This window comes from Crocodylus siamensis, chromosome 10 (genome assembly GCF_052110815.1).
Source record: "Crocodylus siamensis isolate JL-2025a chromosome 10, ASM5211081v1, whole genome shotgun sequence".
Lineage (NCBI taxonomy): Eukaryota > Metazoa > Chordata > Crocodylia > Crocodylidae > Crocodylus > Crocodylus siamensis.
The window spans coordinates 37912930-37924571 of NC_143404.1; the positions used below are offsets into that span (position 1 = coordinate 37912930).

The window sequence follows — 11642 nt, forward strand, 5'->3', positions numbered from 1 at the left end:
AGGAAATCTATCAGGACCATGTCCAATGGAACATGAAGGCAGCTTCCCTATATCATAAATCCACCAAGACATGGAGGGTGAGAATAGCGGGTGCCCGTCGGGCCGAACTGGCACGGTCAAGGGGCCTTAGGGGTAACACAGCTATCCTTAGGGACCCCATCCCATGACAGCCTCGTATTGTGTTGGGATGGATTTTGGAGCTCCATTTTTGGAGATCTAAGCAGGTATTGGATGCAGGCTCTGAGACGCCTCAGGAAAGTAGCCTTTGCGGAAGCATTCCTCTTTATGTATTCAGGCTTAAGTCGCCATTTTAGCCGAAACCCGAAATCAGACCTGATGATATAGTACAAGTATTTGGATCTTGGTTCAAGAATGAGTTTCTCCTGTTGTGTGGTAATGAATATCACAAACAAGGAGGAGAGATGACTCAAACATATGGAAAGTAGAGCCCTAAATACAGGCAACACTTTAAAATGGAAGATAAACGGGGGCAGACCTGACTGGAGGAAAACAAGTCAAAACTTTACTCCAGAAGATTTCATAGACATTAGGGCTGGAAGGGACCTTGGAAGATCATCAAGTCCAGCCCCCTGCCTGAGGGGCAGGAAGTCAGCTGGGGTCAGAGGATCCCAGCAAGATAAGCATCCAATTTTTTCTTGAAGGTGTTTAATGTAGATGCTAGAAATAGTCTTCAACTATATGCATTTTTTTTTCTTGAAACTCGCATTACATACATCCTTTCCGGTATAGAAATATACCAAAAAGAAAGAACATAAATTGCATATTCTGTGCTTCTTCCAAAAAAGGTATGGTTCTGACAGGGAAGTCAAAGAGAAAATAGTAGCTAGATTTTCGAAACTGTCGCGCCCCGAAGACCGGTGTACCCCTGACCCGCGAGCCTGGGTCCGCACGACCGGCTTGGCACGAAAGGGATCAGTGATCGGACAGGTGGGTGTTAACGGCGAGTAGGAGTCAGGTGACTTAAAGCATATTGGTTACACAGAAGGGTTTATTTTACTTACGCTACAGATGGCTGGAGCGTAGGAAGAGAGCTTGCTTTATTCAGTTACAGCATGTAGACTTTCTGTTACTTAGCAATTACAGTGTGAGTTACAGACTTGCTTGATACAAGTTCCAAGCGATGCAGATAAGCTGCTCTGGTCCGTAGACCTCCGAGCGCTCTTGACAAGAAAGACAAACGAGCCGGCAAAGACGAGTATGCCAAAAAAAACAGTCGGGGCGGGGAGATGTTTGTGAATGGCCTATTCATAAACTGCACCTCCTGGGTGTGTACGGAGTTCTCTGCTTTGGGAGGAAGTTCTTTCAAAGTTATACTCAGCAGAGTGGCCTATTACTACACCCCAGGCATGAATAATTAATGGACTGGCACTTGTGTTTTCTTTGTCTGCTCGGGTTTCATGCTGGCACAGGCATTTCTTTTTGCTTGGGTGGTACTGAGCCTGTTTCATCACAGGAGGGCGAGCACAGCACATTATTTTAATTGTACAATTTCATTAAAGTCGGCCAATTTGGAGTTTCATTTTTATCGGTACAATATCTTCTTTGATGTATTCAAGGTTAGTTTCTCTTGTGTAGGGAGCTTGAGTGATTTGGATGAGGCACACACAAGGGTGTGAGCATGTAACACTGTTATTACTGAAGGATAATGGTGCGAGACTTTAACTACTAGGCCTGCTGTACTGTCACGGCCTTTGATCATTTGCCATTGGCATCTGAGATCAAGGACTTTGATCCTTGACAGAAACAAAGGATTCTAGTCAGTATTAAATATCATTCATGGACAAAATGTTGAAATTTTTCATTTCTAAAACATGTTTAATCATAACAACAATGAAAATAAGGAAATAGAGTCAAAATATGATTATACTGCCTGTTATAAACTTTCACATTGATACAGAGAGAGGATCCACTGGATAAACATTTTGCATCAGGAGCTGCTTTTTTGGGAAGCTTCTGCACAGGAAATGGAGACCATTAGGTTTAAAATAATTCCTAACATTGAAATTTAAAACATGTTTTGGAGTTTAATTTTGAGTTAATTCTTCCAGTTTTCTCATTAACACTTCATAATATACCCCACATATTCATGACATAATGGTGAAATAAAATAATCCTGTAGCTTCCATCTATTTCTTGTTCAGGCATACATAACAAGGTAGGGACAAACGCATAATTTGGTTTAGGTCGCTGTGACCATGATGCTTTGAAACAGACTCTTTAAAACACTTTAAAAAAAACAAAACACCAACCACTATAACGTCCTGTCGCTTGGTGGCGCTGTTGACTAATACGAGGAAAGCAGCAGTATCTGACGTCCTGAGGAACAGTCAGGCCCTCAGTCTTTTCCTTCAGAGGGTCCCAGACCGAGAGTGAGGGACGGGTGATAACTACCAGTCCAATGGATGATCCAGGTCCCGATCCAATAACGCTTTTACAGGTAAGTATCCAATTATAATCCAATCCAATAGGTGACCCCTCTTGTTGCTACGTAGATTCACTGCTCATATGCCTCAGACACCCGGGTATGATCACCAGCCAAGTAAACTCACACACCGTTCAAACCTCAAGTACTCTCAAGCTTCCATATTGCATTCGCCGCCCAAGTCACGCCTCGGGATTCATTAAATACTCACCAAAATCACACCGTGTGTCAGTTATTCGTCTCACCAAACGTACTCGTGCACACTACACCCTACTATGGTGCTCTCAGCGCTCAGATGTAGCACACCGCACTCTAGCGGACCACACGAGCTACTGCACATGCGCCGCAGGTGAAAGTGGGTCACTGAAATCGTCAGGGTGGACAGATCAGCTCTTCCAGAACCTTCCCACCTCTAACCACTGTGCACATGCTCAGGAGGGATCTCATGCTATGGATCACGTCCAACACTCACTTGTAGGGAAAATGGAGCATTACGTAAAGGTAAGAGTTTTAACCAGGAGGCAGAAGGGGGTAACCCTGGCCTGAGTAAAAGTAGTCGAAAACTTACCTCAGGAAGCCGTCTTCTACTATATGCATTTTTTTTCCTTGAAACTCGCCTGGTATACGTTCTCCTTTGTATGAAAATATACCAATAAGTAATAACATAGCTTGGGTAATCTGTGCCTCCTCCAAAACTGGCACGGTTCTGGCAGGTATGTCAAAGAGAAAAAAGTAGCCATATTTTCTAACTAGAGGGTTCTAGTCAGTCTTAATAATTAACCATTTATGGAGAAAGCATTTAAATGATCAAACTCCCACACACCTAGGCAGAAAACATAACAAAAACCAACTTAAAGACATCTAAACAAACAGAATTTTTTTTTGTACCCGTTGTAAGTCCTCAAATCGGTGAAACTGGAGAAACCATCGGATATTTTCAATGGGTGCTTTCTCAAGGAAGTTTATGATCCAAAATGTATTTGAAGAATTCAAGCTCTTATATCTCGGGATATACCACGTTTATTTCATAAGCATCTCCTAGAAAGGTGTTAGTAACTATAAGAATTAAAATGATTTCCAAAATCTTTTTTTTAATCGGATCCCAGTTTCTCTCTTCCATTTTTTTTCATTCACTCTTCCTATATTTCACAGAATATAATAATGATGTCAAATTGAAATAGCAATAATCCCGCCTTTTGGGGTTTTTTTTATACATGTAAGTATAGAAATAGATTAAAACATATAATGTTGCTTTGGTAGCATCTGTGTGACTAGGATGCTTTCCAGCACACTGGTCTACTCACTCTTAAAACTCGAACAGTAAAGGAGCAGAACGTCCTGCCGCTTGGTGGCGCCGTTGACTAAGACGAGGACAGCGCGACCAGCCGCAGCCAAAGTCCCGGCTCTCCGGCAGGAAAACACTGTGTCTAGGAACCGGGAGCAGCAGCTGAAGCGGCTCTCTCGTCTCTTGCCCCTGAGAATATCACAGAAGATATCGGCACAACTCGCCCTCTGGCCTCTCAAGCGAAGCCTTAGCAGATCGGGCTGGTGGGATGAACCTGGGCTAGCGATATTTCTCGCGGATCGCCCCGAGCCGCCTCCGGCACAGACATGGCGGACACGGAGAGCAGAGCAAAGCGGAGCAGGCAAGCCGCGTCTGTCCTTGTGCTCCTGTGCGTGGGGGCGATCGGGTCGGACACGGTGCGGTACTCGGTGCCCGAGGAAATGGAGAGCGGGTCCTTCGTGGCGAATGTGGCAAAGGACGTGGGGCTGGAGCCGAGGAGCCTGTCTGCTCGCAGGGCCCGCCTGGTGTCGGACGCCGCGAGCCGGCATTTCCAGCTGAATGGCAAGACGGGGGACTTGCTCGTCAAAGAGAAACTGGACCGAGAGGAACTGTGCGGGCAGACGGAGCCCTGCCTTGTCCGCTTTGAGATAGTGCTGGAGAATCCCTTGCAGTCGTACCGGGCCGAGGTGCGGGTTACTGACATCAACGACCATTCCCCAGTGTTTTTAGAATATGAATTTACCTTACAAATCCTGGAAACAACGGCCCCGGGGGCGCGGTTTCCCTTGGAAAACGCCCAGGATTTCGATGTGGGGAACAATAGCCTCCAGAACTACAGCCTTAATACTAACAGTTATTTCTCTGTCTATACTGGTGATCGAAGGAACGGCATTAAGTACGCAGAACTGATCCTGGATAAAGCTTTAGACAGGGAAGAGCAGCCAGAAATGAACTTGTTACTCACGGCCCTGGACGGCGGCTCCCCGCCGAGGTCCGGCACTGCGCAAATCCGCGTCGTCGTCCTCGATGCCAACGACAACCCTCCCGTTTTCTCCCGAGCCACTTACAAAGCCCAGGTTCTGGAAAACAGCCCCAGACATTACCTGGTTGTCACTGTTTCAGCCACCGACTTGGACGTCGGAACCAACGGGGACATCTCTTACTCCTTCAGAGGGAAATCGATCGAAAATATCAACGTGTTTTGTATCAACGCCGAGTCAGGGGACATTCGATTGACTGAGGAACTGGATTTCGAAACGAGGAACACATACGACCTGGATGTTCGAGCCACAGACGGCGGTGGGCTGTTTTCATATACCAAAGTCGTGGTGGAGGTGGTGGATGTGAACGACAACGCGCCCGAGGTGACCCTGACCTCCCTCGTCAGCCCCATCCCCGAGGACGCGCCCCCCGAGACGGTGGTGGCCCTGCTCAGCGTCACGGACCGCGACTCGGGCGAGAACGGGAGGGCAGCCTGCTCCGTGGAGGACGCGCTGCCCTTCTCCCTGAAGGCGACGTTCCGGGACTCGTACGCGCTGGTCACGGAGCGGGCGCTGGACCGCGAGAGCGTGTCGGAGTACAACATCACGATCGTGGCGCGGGACCAGGGCGCCCCCAGCCTGTCCGCCGAGCAGAGGATCACGGTGAGAGTGTCGGACGTCAACGACAACGCGCCGGTGTTCAGCCAGGCGGCCTACACCATGCACGTGCGGGAGAACACGGCGCCCGGCACGGCGATCGGCTCAGTGCGCGCCGCCGACGCGGACGCGGAGCACAACGCCCGGGTGACCTACTCGCTCCTGCCCGCCGGCGGCGGCGCCCTGCCCGCGCTCGCCTACGTGGCGGTGAACTCGGCGGACGGCAGCGTGTACGCGCTGCGCTCGCTGGACTACGAGCAGACGAGGCAGCTGGAGGTGGGCGTGAGAGCGGCGGACAGCGGGGCCCCCGCGCTCAGCTCCGAGGCCGTGGTGCGCGTCGTGGTGGTGGACGAGAACGACAACGCGCCCTTCGTGCTGCACCCGCTGCAGAACAGCACGGCGGCCTGGAGCGAGCTGGTGCCGCGCTCGGCCGAGCCGGGCTACCTGGTGACCAAGGTGGTGGCGGTGGACGCGGACGCGGGGCAGAACGCCTGGCTGTCCTACCAGCTGCTGCGCGCCACCGAGCCGGGGCTCTTCGCCGTGGCGCCGCACAGCGGCGAAGTCAGGACCAGCCGGCCGCTCACGGAGCGCGACACGGTGAAGCACAGGCTTCTGGTGCTCGTCAGGGACAGCGGAGACTCGCCCCTGTCGTCCTCCGCAACCCTCAACATCCTGCTCGTGGACGGCTTTTCCGACGCCTACCTGCAGTCTGCCGATGCCGCCGCCGCCGCCGAAGGGGCCGAGAACGGCGCTTTAACCATGTACCTAACCGTCTCCCTGTGCCTCGTGTCCTTCCTCTTCCTGCTCTCCGTCGCGACGTTTGTCCTGGTCAAGGTGTGCCGGAGGAGAGGGGGCGGGGAGCAGTACAGCACTGCGCCCGGCACGGTGTATGGCGACGGCAACTTGCCGAGAGACTGGGTGGATGTGACGGGCACCGGCACCCTGTCCAGGAGTTACCGCTACGAAGTGTGCTTGAGCACGGGCTCGGGGAGCAGCGAATTCCGGTTTCTGAGGCCCCTCGTGCCCTGCCCTCCGCAGCAGGGGGGCGGCGCTGTGACAGGCCCCGGCAAGGACGGCGATCTTCTCACCGGAGGGGCCGATCAGGTAAGGGTTGAGTGGGCTCTTCCGCCCTTTATTTTCTATGAATAGGTCCTCAGTTGTTTCCACTGGCGAATCTTCATGTGTTTTCCTTTTTCCAAGTCTACTTCTTTTTTCCAAGTCTACTTTGTTTCCTTTATGGTGTAGTAGGTACTGATTCTTGCAACCAGGACTGTATCGATTACATTAACCATGTGCAACCAACAGATGAGCGTTAACATCTCATATAAGCAAATGAGAGATGATAGGAGCAATATCCAGAGTCAGTTATGACTTCCTGAGTTGTAGCATTCCTTCAAAATAGCAGTCAACTGAAAGTGTGTGCTTTGGGAGAAGAGTGTAATAGTAGAGGAGATTTTCTTCAAGGGGATATTTTAAGCACCGGATGTATTTTTACTATTAAATCCCATTTGTTCACACTTCTCAGTGGGGACGATTCTGCTTTTCCCTGTGCCTTTCTCTTTCTCTTGGATCACTGCTATTTTTGCATCCCCCGGGTTCATAACCATGTTTCCAGGGGGATTCCTCAGCACTTCCTTCCAAGGCCATTATTCTGCATTCCTTTATGCTCTGGGCGCTCATTCCAAGTCTGTTGCCTGGGTCCCCTACTTTGCCATCAGATCCTATCAGACCGAGCATCCTCTTTCTCTTTTCATCGCCCTGCTCTGGCGAGACAGTACCATCGTTTCACTGGACGTCAGGAGAGGGACATTGAAGCCGGTCGCGTCCATTTGATCCCCGCCTTGATTTTTTTTTATGAACTACTCTTTCCTGGAAAGATACCTCTACTTGGATTCTCTCTACTTCTGCTAGCTTTTGCTAACCAGGTAATGCAGTTGAACTCGCAGCGATTAATTAAAGGATACCGGAGAGGACAGCGGTACAGGGATGGAGAGATCCCGCGAGAAGAGAGCTGTTCGAATTTAGTTCCGCAGTTATCTATATTCTCCTTAAAAGATACTTTCTAAGTTGGAGACTTGGATTGCATGGCTTGGAATACAAAGTCCTCCTTACCAACAAAGCTCCCCCACATAGTTAACTGAATGTGTTAGATTCACTGCAGAGGGAAGGGATGTGATATTTCTATGAAAAAGGATTGTTGTTTTGTTGGTTGTCCCGGGGGCCGTGGTAACGCGGGACACTTGCAGCCCGGGATGAAAGTCGTGCAGCAGAAAGAGGAAGCCGCGCGGCTTGTTAGCCACCTCTTTGTTCAGCGGCGCCCGGGCGGTGACGTCAGCGTCAGACGCCGGCCGGCAGAGTTAAAAATGGCGGTCGCGGCTCCGGAGGAGGGGGTGGTAGTCCGCAGAACAGGCTGCAGCCCGCGCCAGCAGCAGAGCGGGCTCCGCGGGCAGGCCTCCGAGGATCCAGCAATCCGGAGAGGCTGGTGGCCGGAGGAGGCGCCGCAACCAAGATCTCGGCCGATCTCCAGAGGAGCAACGGGCCAACCAAGTGAGGGAAGGCAGGAGCAACCCCGGGAGCGCCGCGGAGTCCTGAAGTGAGTGTTGGGACGGCGGGCGTGGAGGACGCCGAGGAAAGGGGCGAAGAGCCGAGGACAGCCCGGCAGGAGGGTGATGGGGGCAGGATCGCCACCGGGACATTTGGACATTGACTGAGGGGTCTGAGCCGGTGGGGAATCAGCAGTTAGAGGGGGGTGCCCTCCCCACCCGTGAGGGTCCAGGGACAGCGAGTTGGTGTTGGGTCGGTGATAGGAGCAGTAAGGACTCCAGAGTCCCTGAGTTAGTGGAACGGAGACCAGGGCGTGCCCCATGGTGGGGGCTCGTGGGGAGACTTCGATAGAGGCGACAGCGAAGGTCCCTCACAGGGTAGGGTTAGGGCATAGGGCACTACCAGGGTTAGCAGCGTTCCCCGCTATTGGCCCTGAGACATAGAGCGGTGGCAGAGGCTGGCGGGGAAAACCACGGACAACGATAAGGCAGTGCCTTATCGTAAGTGGTGTGAGGCCGGGGTGTAGGGGTGGCGGAGCCCTGTGAGCAACCGTCGGGCGTAGCCCAGGCCACCCAGGGACCCGCGAACTAGCCCCGCCCACTGAGGAACATCAAGTCATGGCAGATGAGAATCGGGTTGGTGGTGCGGGAGGAAGAACTACCCCGGCGACGAACAGGCCCAGAAGGGGCAGAGACAACTGCAAGGAGATCTAAGCCACCCCAGGGCAGCTGGGGGAAGCCTGGCAGTTGTATTATTTGGATGTTGTAGAAATACCAATGCAACTTTCCAGGTAAGTATAGTAGACTAACATAACTGAAGATTTTAATATGCGGTCATCTAAAAGGTCAGCTGCAGGATGCAAATATGGAAGTAGTGAAAGCGGACCACGACATCTCTGAAGTAAGAGTACATATTTCTCACCAATCCCCGAAGCTGCCTCGCAGAACTCCGTGAGATGACCATGTTCGTTGTCAGAGGCAGAGAAAAAGGGTTTCTACCTACCAGGACACCTTGCTTTTGTCCTAAAACCAAACTTTAGCATTATCATGCCTTAGTGATGTGGGGTCCATTGCATAGACTGAAAACATCTTCCCATTATTCATTACCTGATGCTGTAGATTTCCGTCTCGCAGTATTACAAAGGGGACAATAACCTCGGAACAGCCAGTATCCTTCATGTTTTTATCTCGGGGGAAACGAAAACCTGGTTGTAATGATGCACAAGGCCACTATCTTAATGTTACAGCACAGTGCCAAATTGCCAAAGCCATAGTACCCGATGAGCTCATACTGAGTAGGATATATGTGCTGCAGTCCCTTGGACTAGAAGTAGATGAGGGCAGCATGGTTGCCAACCCAAGAATTTTTTTTATGATAATCTCAATCTTTTTACCAAAAACATTTTTTTACTGGTACTTATTCTTAGTGATATGTTTTACATAAGCTAGACTGAAAAACTGCCAAGTCATGCTCTGCTGCTGGGATCCAGGTAATAGGGCACTAAAAATCAACCATCGTAAGAAAAAAAAAAACCCACTGGTGTAAAAGGTTGTTTGCCACTAAAAGATGGTACACAAACTCTAACTAAAGCAGTATTCTTGTCTTTTTAATTTATTTTATTTTTCTGACTTACAGATTACAATTATTAGTTGTAAGGACTGAATGGGCCTGAATTTAAGAATAGAAGGATAACAACAGACTGGAAAGCTGGTTGGGAGCCAACAGGGTGAAGTTGAATGCTGAGAAATTCAAGGTGCTGCACTTTGGGAAGAATAATCAAAAATACAAATACAAAATGAATGACACCTTGCTGGAGGGCAGCACAATGGAAGGGGACCCGGGAATCTTGGTAGATTTCATTCTCTTTATGCATCTTCGGTATGATGCAGATGTACAAAAGGCAAATGCAGTTTTGGGATCCATCAATAAAAGAATTGGGTGCAAGACATGGGAAAGTTAGTGCCTCTGTACTCAACCCTGGTTAGGTGTCACCTTGCATGTTATATGAAGATTTGGGGTCCATATTGGAGAGAGGATATGGAGAAATTAGAGAGGGTCCAGAGGGCAGGCATCAAAGATGATAAAATACTTAGAGAACAAGTCATACAAGAACAGGCTGAAAGAGATAGGCATGTTCTGCTTGTGGGAAAGGCACTTCACAGAGAACAAATACTTGAAGGCTGGCCATAAACAAGAGGGGAAAAAAAACTTTTCTTTCTTGCTGCTGAGACTGGGATGGTGGACAAAAGTCTTCAAGTTGCAGCAGTCTATGTTTAAATTAGATATCAGGAAAAATTTCTTCACTGTTAGAATAGTGAGGTGCTGGAGTAGACGTCCCAGGCAAGTTGTAGTCTCTGTCACTGGGAGTGTTCAAGAAGAGGTTAGACAGCTACTGCTTGGGGGTGATCTAGGTGTAGCTATGATGATGCCCTACTCTAAGTATTTCTCATGCTTCTGAGCTCTGTTGATTCCTCCATGAGCTGTGGAGGAATCCTGCTCCTCACCACCACTTTTTCTGCTACAGATGTCTTGGGGTAGAAGCCTTGCTTAGAGACATTGGTTGTTGATTGAATGAAAAGCTGAGGATTTTGATCCTAATGTTCCCCTGTGGGGACTTAAAGCAAGGATCCTGGCTAAACAGTCTTGCCCCTATACACAGGATCAGACTGATTGCAAAGTTTGAGGTCAGGGAGACATTTACCCCTTGGTTAGATTGGTTTGGACTGTGGTGGATTTTTGCCTCTGTAGCCCAGGGAATGGCCTTCTATCTGTGATCAGTGTGTGTGTGTGTGATCAGTGTGTGTGTGTGTGTGTGTGTGTATTAATAACCTTTCACAGAAACAGCAGTTGGCTGCCATGGTCTCCCTGTTCTACACATGACAGGTTAGGGGGTTATGTCTTGTATTGTGTTAGCCTTGATCATATTTTTACTAAGAAGTGAGAAAATGGATTTATCTAGGAAGGTTTCCATAGGGATGATCTTGCCTTAGTTCACACGTCATCTAGTCCAACCTGCTAACATCCCTTCCAGCCCTACTTTTCTGTGATTTGTAATGGAGGTACACTGAACTTTTAACCTCATTGCTGGACTGTTTTCTGTATTCATATGTTTGTATACTGAAAGGAGAATATGTAAGAGGGAAGAATGACTATAGATTGAAAAGTTATTGCCCAACAAACATATAAGAGTTGGTAGGGAACAACAGTAAAGCAGCTCACTCAGAAATAAGGCTAAACTGCCTCTGGACCTTGATGAAATATTTATTTATTTTTAATCAAGTTTGAAAGTTCAAGAAGTGGAAGGAAAAAAAGGAAGGAAGGAAAGGACTTTGAATTTTTAACTACTTTATTAAGGAGTTCCAGGTACAAAAAGTTGGCCCCTCTGGAGTCCAGGTCCAATATACAAAGCATATACAAACCAATTACCATCAAATGAAGAGTACCATGTCACTACATTCATAACACAGCACACTGTGACAGACACTTTTGCTGTACTACACATCGTGCCTAACATGCTGTTATGTGGATGGGACATCTGGCCACACGGTTGTGCAGACCAAAGCCCTCTATAAACAAATGATTCCTACCCTGCTCTATCCAATCATACACGTGACAATACTTTCAATGTCCCACACACAGGAAAAAGCAGGAAGCAGCTTGGTGAGGCCCCAGGGCATGGCACAAGTTGGGAGTCCAGTCTGCCACAGAGCCTGCCTGGTTGCCCAGACTGGTC

At 49.2% G+C, this 11642-nt stretch overlaps 1 protein-coding gene across 1 annotated transcript; it reads left to right on the forward strand.

Moving 5' to 3' along the window:
* The first annotated feature begins 4054 nt into the window (after nt 1-4054).
* LOC149856461 (protocadherin beta-3-like) lies at nt 4055-7962 on the forward strand. The gene is made up of 2 exons (XM_090064064.1): nt 4055-6469; nt 7612-7962. Exons 1-2 carry the CDS (start codon nt 4055-4057, stop codon nt 7960-7962), a joined length of 2766 nt encoding a protein of 921 aa, XP_089920190.1.
* The last annotated feature ends 3680 nt before the right edge of the window (nt 7963-11642 follow it).